Genomic DNA, 10,402 nt, shown 5'->3' with positions numbered 1-10,402 from the left:
GAATGATTGCAGGAGCATACAAGCGGTTTGCAGAGCTCTGTAAATTCTGATACGGGTTTAGGAGCACCAGAATGAGCGGACTGATCTCACCAATGGTTCATAGGAGGTTGTGAGTGTATCACGTGACTCCTCAGCCCTCAAGGCTGAAACCCGGAGCTGACCGTTGCTGTACTTATGTCAGTCAGTCATCCTCAGGATATATGCTAAGCCGGATAGGTATATACTTTCTGCCGTATAAAGGTCGACGAGGAATTTGGTCAGACATCCATGTAAAGGGTGAAATGCTTTACACCTAAGCGGCAGGCATCATCCATTCAAGATTCACCTCCATTTGCTCTTCTTTTTAAGGAGTTCCAGGGCTAACATGTAAGTCAAACGACCCTCCTGATTAATGTACAACTTTCGCAATAGCAGCATTCCCGATTACGATACCTTCAGACTCTCCGAAGCAACTGGCGACCTCTTAGGGCCATCGTCTGATTGTCCAGAACTTGGTTTTCGGATCCATTCAACACAGTATCCAACATAGTTGCCGCCATCTCGTCGGCCCAAATACAGTACTTGCTTCCCAGCCCCCAAGTCAAGAAACCATATGCGGTATCAGACATGACCCAACCCGGCCTCACGACATACGTTTCCCATAGTTCTTCACAGCCTGCTTGTCTGGCAAACTGCATCAATCCCACCTCGGCCAAGCCCTGCAAAGAAAGAACTGAGATCAGCAAAAATCCAAGCTCGAATAACTCTAAGCTACATAATCTGAGGTCGCGCGAAGAGGGACTATTGTGTCGTAAAATACCTTTGCCCGTCGCGCGGCTTGATAGAACCACAAGGTCTTGTTTTGGTCCTGCTCTGCGAGAGCACCACTCAAAAATAACAAGCGGAACTTCTTCGTACGTCCAAGTAGCGTTTTCGCAAAAGAGGTCGCGAATGCAAGCGGGTACTCGACATCCACTGCATGATCACCTGCATAAGTGCCCATTGACCTACATACGAATTAGGTACGTATCCATTTCAAGTTGCAGGTGAAGGGAGGAGCACTTACCAAATACATGCACCTGCGTCTGATAGCTCTTGTAGGACAGTTTCGGGGTAGGTAGTGAAGTCTTTCAGCACGACAACTTTCATCTTTGGATTGCTGGCTAGGTGTGGTAGTTCACGACGCGATAGCGCAACGATAGAAGTTATGGCTGGATTTCTGAGACTTTGGTGCAACACCTCGCTCCCTATGTAGCCGGTACAACCAGTGAGGATTAACTTCATATTCGTCCCCGATATGATGGTTGGCTCCAGAAGTCGCCGCGACTGCGAATGCGATGAGAAGAGAAGAAGATCTTATCTGCAGACTAGCTGGCTTCGAAAGCTTCCAAAAGGTATACGAAGGAGATGGAGTGTGATATTGCGCACGTCTTTACATATTATTCGCGCAGCACTACCGCACGAGCGAGACAACCCAGTTTATCGCCGCATGATCCATTCAACGTCGCACTGGAGAAAGGTTGAAGATGGCTAAGTCCGTGCCAGCGTAGCACGAATCCTTCATCGTTCATCCTTCAGAGTCATCGCTTGCTTTCAACGCAGCGCCGAGCACTATTTCCTCCGCCGTATCGGCGGAACAAAAGGCGGATTGGGCTTAGTCAGCCGCTCAGCACCTGAAGGTGCACGTAGCCGACTGCATGACCACCTCTCGTTGCCGCCATTCTACCACCTCAAGGGCGGTCAGGCGTTTGGACGCGGAACATTCTTTCCGTGTCGTATCCCGATGAAGACTAGGCGATGAGCCGCTGGTTGTTTTTGCCAATCTATTTCTGAAGAGCGGCTTGTATTGGTTATGATACGTTCAATAATCCCTGATTTGCAAAAATGTCCAGCACTACTCTCGATGCCGACAACCATCGCAGGAAGAGGCTTCGAAAGGGTACTAATTCTTGCTGGGAATGTAAGTTTCCACGTGTTATGGTACAGCCATCGTCTGCTATTCTTACCGGCCAACCAACGCCAGGCAAACGACGAAAGGTTCGCTGTGAGGTGAATCCTCACAATGCCACTATCTGCGCCGGATGTGTCAGTCGAGGGACTGCGTGTGTGAGCCAGGAGTACCCAGAAGAACATGCTGCATCTGGTAACACTCAACTTGGCGAAAGAATTGGTCGATTAGAGATCATGCTGCAGGACCTAGCCACGAAGTTTGAATCTCACAGATCCGATATGCAACGCTCATCCGAAATTCAAGGGAATACATTTGGGGTCCTTACTCCACGCTCTTTGGTCAGCTTAGAGAGCTATGGGACTCACCCTGCGCTCTCTGTTTCCGATAACGTTGTCGTTAGTAACCGCGTACACGCAATGCTGCACAAGCTGATCTTACTAGCTCGGTCATCGAGAGGTTGCAAATCGGCAGAATCGGCCCTCTTCCAATGTGCCCGCTAGCGCTTCAGCTCCCAGATTATCCTCAAAGGAGGAGAATCTTCGCCAAACTTTAGCAAGAATGCTGCCATTACAACAGGATGCAGATGTAATTGGTAGGGCCACGAATGCGTGGGCTCTCGTATCGGTTCTCTGCACTCAACCAAACGAACTTTTCAACGACGACGATCCAACATGCTCATTCAACTTAGCTGCAGTAGCTCAACAACATCCGACTGTCGTTGCTCGAACCCTCCTATACATTGCCATCTGCATTCAACAGCTTCCTCCCGATTTTGGTATGACACAGTTGCACATCTCGGACGTCGATGCAGTTCTGGTTCAATATATGTCTACTGTCGTAACTCTGGTAACGTCTGATGACGATCTCGTGTGCAGAATGGAAGGCCTGGAGTGTCTTCTTCTTCTGGGTCTCTTCCACATCAATGCCGGAAACCTGCGACGGGCCTGGTTATCATTTCGGAGGGCATTGAACGTTGCACAGCTCATGGGGTTCCATACTGATTCGAGCAACCCGCCGCTGGGACCCAGTGCAACCTCATCGCTTCCGAAAAGACAAATGTGGGACCAGATAATCATGGCCGACCGCTACCTCGGAGTGATTCTTGGACTGCCCTGCGGTGCAGAAGATGGTTGTACGGGGCCGGACGGTGCTCCGAATGAACCAAATATTGACCTCGACTGGCTTTTCACCCGGAGAGTATCCATCATAGCGGGCCGTATAATCAAGCGCAACCAAGGAGGATCCACTCGTAATTTTGTCGCCACCCAAGTAATTGACGAAGAGCTGGAGAGCCTAGCAAAGGAAATGCCACAATCATGGTGGGCCATCCCGCAGCTTGTTGGAGCACAGCGCTCCGTTGAAGTTGGTGAGCAGTTCGACCGTCTTCTTCTACAGCTGTGGTATTACCAGCTCGCGACGCTGGTCCATCTTCCGTTCATGCTCCGCGCAGCAACAGAACGCCGATGCGAATACAGTAAATTCTGCTGTCTGAAAGCTTCACGACAGTTGATCCTTCGATACCTGGCCTTGAGGCGCGCCAACAACACACAGCTTTGCTGCCGAGTCGCAGATTTCGCCGCCTTTACTGCAACTGTCATACTAGTCATTGGCTCAGTGAACTCCTCTCTAGGCACGGAGAGCCTCGAAGCCCAACAGCAGAGAGAAGAAGACAAGACTATGATTCTGCAAGTGGTGACCTCAATGGAGACATTGTCGGCCAACAAAAGAGAGCAAGTAGCTGCGCAAAGCGTTGATGTGATCAAAACTCTCCTTCTTACGGATGACCCTGCAGGGCGGACTGTTGGGGACTTGCGTGTCACAATACCCCATTTCGGTACTATCAGCATTGATCACAATCTTGTCACTCTTGAAACCTTGGACGAGAGGATGCCCATAGCCGTGCAGCAACAGCATCAGGCTGCGACTGGCACCGTCGTAGACGCACAGAATTGGCATTCCCCACCGGTAGATCAGAGTACTGTCAGACCACCAGTCATCCCCTTTCCGAACAGCCAGCTCCCATCGCTGGGCCTGGAGGCACTGATGGGAGGTTGGGAAGGGACGGGTACGGAATCGGTTTTCTTCGATAGCCTGCTTTACACAGATCTAAATGGTGATTGGATATGAAGCTGCGATAAAGAGTAAGGTCATGTGGACGTAAACCTCTCGTGTCTGACGTATGGGACCGAAGGAGTATTCTTAGGATCAAGACCGCGCCTCTTTTACATCCAATGCGTAAACGAAGCAGCATGGGCGATACTTGTGAGACTGTCCAAAATTTGACAATCCCTGCAGACGGTGCTCATCCCCCGGCCCCACGTTCGTCCGCCGAGGGTCGGATGAACATGCGTGAAGGTCCGAATTTTACCTTCGCTTCCTCCGCCGACTCGGACGCAGCGTAGGATGAGAAGTGGATTACGGGTAAGACTGTGGATGATCTACCATGATACATCAGTAGTGAGTACCAATCATGAGTCGAGCCCTGATCTAAGCCCTGGTTTCTGTCCTCGTGTACGCTCGAGTATCGAATGACTGCATGGTGCAATTTCGACGATCCGTGCATATATCAGTCCACCTTCTGTCGGACCACATCCTTTGCAGCTTTGTGTATGATACATACAAATTAGAGCCGCCATGGGTAATGCTTTCAGTCAAGCCTGGCCTCCAGCTCCCGCGTTTACAGAGGAAGAAGTCACAAATCAAGCGGACAAGGTATGTAACCCATATCGTTAGACAGCTATCAGTTCGTAACATACTGTCCAAGGTCTTTGTTATCACTGGCTCCACTGCAGGTGTCGGCAAAGAGCTCGCCCAAATCCTCTATTCCCGCAATGCAAAAGTTTATGTCGCCGCACGATCCGCTGAGAAAGCATCGACTATGATCGCGCAAACAAAAGCGAAATATCCGGAGTCAGAAGGGGAATTGATCTTCCTTTACCTCGATCTCGCCGACCTCACCCAAGTCAAGAAATCCGCCAACGACTTTCTAAGCAAGGAGCAGCGGCTGGATGTCCTCTGGAATAACGCGGCAGTCATGGCTCCACCGGAAGGCTCGGTGACCAAGCAGGGCTACGAGCTGCAACTGGGCACGAATGCTCTTGGGCCGTTCCTATTCACCAAGCTTCTCACTCCGCTGCTGTGTCAGACGGCGAAGTCAGCAGAATCCGTCAGAGTCGCTTGGGTTTCGTCCTCCGCTGCCGAACTGCAATCTCCCAACGGTGGCTTGGATATGAGCAACTTAGATTATCGGAGTGACAAGTCGATTCATTACAAATACGCGGTCAGCAAAGTGGGGAATATTTTCCACTGCAAAGAGTATGCAAAGCAGCACCAAGAGGACGGAATCGTTAGTGTGGTATGTCAGTTACCATGCCGTCTTGCGGAATGAAGGTTAACGGTTCCCCTGGCCAGTGCCTTAATCCGGGAAACTTACGAACTGAGCTCTCAAGCAATCTCGGGTTCTGGTTGACGATACTCACGAAGATTCTGGTGCATCCTCCAATCTACGGCGCATACACTGAGCTCTTCGCTGGTTTGTCTCCTGAGATTACGATCGAAAAGACTGGTGTCTGGGGTATGTTCCGCGCCTTCCATTCCATTCTCATAAGACCACTATTAATATGAGTTCCAGTTATTCCATGGGGTCGCTTCGCACCACTTCGGAACGACCTCGAGCAAGCGGCGAAGACGGAAGCGGAAGGTGGGACTGGGACTGCTGAGAGATTTTGGGCTTGGAGTGAGAAGCAAGTAAAGCCGTATCTATAGTGACATCCCAATATACTGGGATGTCCGGGGTGGAGATAATATATGGTAACATAAACCGTGACCTATAAATTGGAATGGAGGAAGCATAGCTAGTAGCGGACAAGCGGACTCAAGTTAACCCTGGGCAGCATCTCAATTGCGCACATTCAGGTTGCACTCCCTACGATGAGAATAACACCTTTGACCCTGAATGTGAAGATGGTGTTGTTATATACCCAGAAGATTAGATGACGCATTGGAATTAGAGTGTACGCAGCCCTTTCTGTTTTGTGACATGAGCACAGTTTAATTGAGGCGATACCGAGAAGATTGATGATCGCGATATTATGTGAGCTCCCGGTTCTTCCTGTACGTGACTGTGGGTCCCGAGCGGAATGGCTGTCGCGAAGGAAAGAGAATCACTTTTCTCGTGTGGCATTTGTTGAAAGCTGACCACCTCGAATGTTGCAGTGCTTATGTCAGCCACCCGCATCTCCCATTTCCCACTGTCATGTGACTTCGCGCATCAGGTCCTTCACGGTTGCCTGCATGTCACAGTATCCAGAGACGTCACCTCCGGATACCTAAGCAATGTGACCCCCGAATCGCGCGTCTTTCCCCTGGCAGACCGTATATGCCAAAAGGCATCTTCACGAAAGTTCAATGCCTCGATGAACGGGGAACACTGCGGGACCGTATCAAAGACATAGCACAGAGCAAATCTTGTAGAGATCTGAAAACCGAGCAGCAGCAGCTTTGTTCACGCTCGACTCCTATCCATAATGGCTTCAGACACCGGGATGAGGGATGCCGAGGCGATTGAGGAGGATGAGCGTCAATACGGCCACGGCGTGATAACTGAGGAGGAGCTGAATGCAAAGTAGGCTGTTACCGAAGCCTTTGCGGACGGATCTATTGATGTTCTACTAGATACCCCAACCGACCCAGGAATCATTCGAAGACGCTACCTTTCCACGAGCTGTATCTCGCTTTGTTCAACCTACTCAATGAGTACAGGAAGAGGCCAGCCGGTCCGGTCACTGCACGTAAGAAGCAAGGTAAACATGGGCCAGTCAACCTGTCGCCGCATGAGCTTCGTCGCGACATCATCAACCGTTTCATCTCGAGATGGCGAAAAGAAGTCGGCAACGACATCTACCCGGCCTTCCGGCTTATCCTGCCTGAGAAAGACCGTGACCGAGGTATGTACGGCTTGAAAGAGAAGACCATCGGCAAAATCCTGGTTAAGATCTTGAGAATCGACAAAGATTCCGAAGACGGCTACAACCTGCTGAACTGGAAACTACCGGGCCAGAATGTCAGGACAGCCATGGCCGGTGACTTCGCCGGACGGTGTTTTGAAGTCATTTTGAAGAGACCGATCAGAATCACCCCTGGGGACATGACCATTGCTGAAGTCAACGAGATGCTTGACAAGCTGTCCATCGTTTCCGTAGAAGAGGACCAGAGGTTAATCTTTGAGGAATTCTACCGCCGAATGAACGCTGACGAACTGCTATGGCTTATCCGAATGATCCTCCGACAGATGAAGATAGGGGCTACAGAGAAAACGATCTTTGACATCTGGCATCCAGATGCAGAGAGTTTGTTCAATGTCTCCTCAAGCTTGCGCCGAGTTTGCTGGGAACTGTACGATCCGGCCATCCGCCTCGAGGGCGACGATCGTGGTATCTCGCTCATGCAATGCTTTCAGCCGCAGCTGGCCGCCTTTCAGATGCATTCTTTCGAGAAGATGGTCGGCAAGATGAAGCAGACTGAAGACGACGACGCATTCTGGATCGAGGAGAAGCTGGATGGCGAGCGCATGCAGCTGCATATGGCTGAGGATGACAGCAAACCCGGCCGGAAATCCTTCGCTTTCTGGTCACGGAAAGCAAAGGATTACACCTACTTGTATGGCGGGACCTTCGAGGATGAGAACAGCGCTTTAACCAGACACATTAAAGAGGCGTTCGGAGATGGCGTCCGTAATATCATCCTGGATGGCGAGATGATCACGTGGGACATGGAGCAAGATGCAATGGTACCTTTCGGCACCTTGAAGACGGCCGCCCTATCTGAACAGAGAAACCCATTTTCTACTGGTCAACGACCTTTGTACCGGGTCTTCGATTGTCTGTATCTAAATGATGAAGCACTCACAAACTATACACTACGTGACCGCCGCAGGGCACTGGAAGCAACAACGCACCCGGCTCACAGACGGCTCGAGATACACACGTATGTCGAGGCACATAGCGCTGCTGAGATTGAGCCGTTACTTCGTCAGGTCGTCTCCGAAGCATCTGAGGGTCTCGTCATTAAGAACCCTCGATCACCATATCGACTCAACGAGCGCAACGACGACTGGATCAAGGTCAAACCCGAGTACATGACGGAGTTTGGGGAGGCTCTTGACTGCATCGTGATCGGTGGCTATTACGGCTCCGGCCACAGAGGCGGCAAGCTATCCAGCTTTCTCTGCGGTCTGCGAATGGATCAAAACCAGATACAGCAAGGCGCCAACCCGATGAAGTGCTTCTCTTTCTTCAAGGTTGGTGGCGGCATGACTGCCGATGATTACGCTGCGATCAGACATCACACGGACGGCAAGTGGCATGTCTGGGATCCAAAGAAACCACCATCTGAGTACATCGAGCTCGCAGGAGGCGACAAGGTACAAAAGGAAAGACCGGACGTATGGATCAGACCAGACGAATCAGTCGTGTTTTCAGTCAAAGCTGCTTCCGTCGCCACCACTGAAGACTACCGAATGGGCTTAACCTTGCGCTTCCCTCGGTTTAAAAAACTTCGCACAGACAAGGACTGGAGATCCGCACTCTCCGTCCAAGGCTTCGTGGACCTGAAGAACAACGCCGAGCAAGTGCAGAAAGAGAAAGAGTTCAAGGTTGACGACAGTAGACGCAAGCGGCAGCGGACCACCAAGAAGAAGGCGCTTACCGTTGTAGGCAGCGAGGAGGTCGTCCGGACGCCGTACGCTGGCCTTATAACTAAGATTTTTGAAGGACTTACATTCTACATTATGACTGACTCGACAATGCCTGAGAGAAAGTGCAAAGCGGAGCTGGAGCAGCTCGTCAAAGCCAATGGCGGTAAGATTGTCCAGAAAGACACAGGCGTCAACGGTCTCGTCTGCATCGCCGAAAAGCGGCTGGTGCCTGTTGTATCAATGCAGAAGTCAGCCAATCGCAGCATTATCCGTCCGTCCTGGCTCTTTGACTGCATCAGGCAAAGTGAGGCGGACGTGGACCAGCCTAGTCTGCTACTTCCGTACGAACCGAATCACATGCTCTGGACGCTGCCGGATGAACTCGGCCAGATTGAGGCCAATGTTGATGAATATGGCGACAGCTTCGCGCAAGATGTAACCGTGAATGAGCTCAGACGTATATTCAAGGGCATGTCCTCGAGCGGCAGAAACGGGTTTGACACGGCGGCTTTCCTAAACGAAACTGAAGACGGAGAGCTTGAGTTTGACCAGCTGCCAGGTTGGATGTTCCACGGCCTTGTTATCTATCTCGATAGAGCAGATACGACCAACGATATGTTGGACGAAAGAAACGGCGAACGCGTGCAACCACACTCGGCGGACCTGAGTCTTCAGCTTGCTGGACAAATTATCACATTTGCAGGAGGCAAGCTCTCTGATGATCTCCACGGCAAGCATATCACCCATGTTGTGGTCGGCAGAGACCATACCAGGGTGAAAGCCATTCGACGAGGCCTACAGCGGTGAGTTTGCCCAATCAAATGTAGACTAGCCGTATTACTGACGTATCTTGGAACAGGCATTCGCCTCTGCCACGCGTTGTCACGGTGGATTGGGTGCATGACAGCTGGAAGGAGAAGACCTTGCTGGATGAAGAGCGTAAGTCTGAATGGCTGCAATGTTGCGACGCTTTGCTGATTTGCCTCAGGGTACGCCGCGCCGCCATAGAAAGTGGTACTCCAGTCATGTCAGAAAATGCGAATGCCGAAGCGGTACTTCGTCGTCTATTACGAGTTTGTCAGTGCGCCACCTTTACGCTAAATCAGCGTGGAGCATCCATCCTTATCTAGCTTGCGTTACGCATTGGCTCTGCTATCACGAAGCAGACACGGAAGACGAATACTTCAATCCTGGGCCCGCCAGGGCTCCTATCTCCGAACCCGCTTGTATCTTCGTGAAGCGAGATTAAGGCTGGATGCTTCTCTAAGCAGGCATACTTCAAGCGAATGGATCAAGGGCCATCTCAAAAGTACGCGGCGAGTTTTCACCCTACATGGCTGGTGCCGTTTTCTTAGCAAGCACGTCGTTGCCAAAAGTACCCCGACTCCGACCATGAACATCACGCTTCGTAGACGAGTTGCCATTTACTCCTCTCAAACAGCGAGCGACTCTCAACGACTCTACGGCGACGCCCGACAAGCTGGCTTGGATTCTTCTCTTTCACTACGCCAACCCACGCTGGACTTCTGATCGGACTATCTTCGTGAAGTCGAATCTCAACCTGTTGCCACAACAGTCGCCATGCGAGGTCATGCTGGATGCCGGCCCTGCAAAGCCATCTTTGCCGCAGAATCAGAGTTCCCTAGATCATCAGGAAGCACAAAATCATCAACAGCAGTCAGGAGCTGCAAGCACACAGAACACAGGTTCCATCCCTACGCAAGATAGCCTAGCTTCTGAGCCTATAGCCGTCTTTGAGCAAGTTCGCCGCGCCTCCC

At 51.2% G+C, this 10,402-nt stretch overlaps 4 protein-coding genes across 4 annotated transcripts; 3 read left to right on the top strand and 1 right to left on the bottom strand.

Annotated features, from left to right (window-relative positions):
- Positions 1-799: 799 nt before the first annotated feature.
- Positions 800-1,128, bottom strand: W97_03378 (uncharacterized protein; the record flags this gene model as incomplete). The annotated part of the gene is made up of 2 exons (XM_007781275.1): positions 800-986; positions 1,046-1,128. Coding segments are annotated over 2 exons (270 nt in total), but the record flags the coding sequence as incomplete, so codon positions are not given.
- A 1,360-nt stretch (positions 1,129-2,488) lies between these two features.
- On the top strand, positions 2,489-4,057 carry W97_03377 (uncharacterized protein; the record flags this gene model as incomplete). The annotated part of the gene is made up of 1 exon (XM_007781274.1): positions 2,489-4,057. The coding sequence occupies one exon, from the start codon at positions 2,489-2,491 to the stop codon at positions 4,055-4,057; it is 1,569 nt and encodes a 522-aa protein (XP_007779464.1).
- Positions 4,058-4,564: 507 nt separating this feature from the next.
- W97_03376 (uncharacterized protein) lies at positions 4,565-5,695 on the top strand (the record flags this gene model as incomplete). Its single annotated transcript, XM_007781273.1, has 4 exons — positions 4,565-4,642; positions 4,695-5,285; positions 5,342-5,504; positions 5,562-5,695. The coding sequence occupies 4 exons, from the start codon at positions 4,565-4,567 to the stop codon at positions 5,693-5,695; spliced, it is 966 nt and encodes a 321-aa protein (XP_007779463.1).
- A 761-nt stretch (positions 5,696-6,456) lies between these two features.
- On the top strand, positions 6,457-9,632 carry W97_03375 (DNA ligase 4; the record flags this gene model as incomplete). The annotated part of the gene is made up of 4 exons (XM_007781272.1): positions 6,457-6,554; positions 6,605-9,427; positions 9,484-9,563; positions 9,613-9,632. The coding sequence occupies 4 exons, from the start codon at positions 6,457-6,459 to the stop codon at positions 9,630-9,632; spliced, it is 3,021 nt and encodes a 1,006-aa protein (XP_007779462.1).
- Between the last annotated feature and the right edge of the window lie 770 nt (positions 9,633-10,402).

Source organism: Coniosporium apollinis (assembly GCF_000281105.1).
Source record: "Coniosporium apollinis CBS 100218 chromosome Unknown supercont1.13, whole genome shotgun sequence".
NCBI lineage: Eukaryota > Fungi > Ascomycota > Dothideomycetes > Coniosporium > Coniosporium apollinis.
This window is presented reverse-complemented; position numbering and strand designations above follow the sequence as displayed.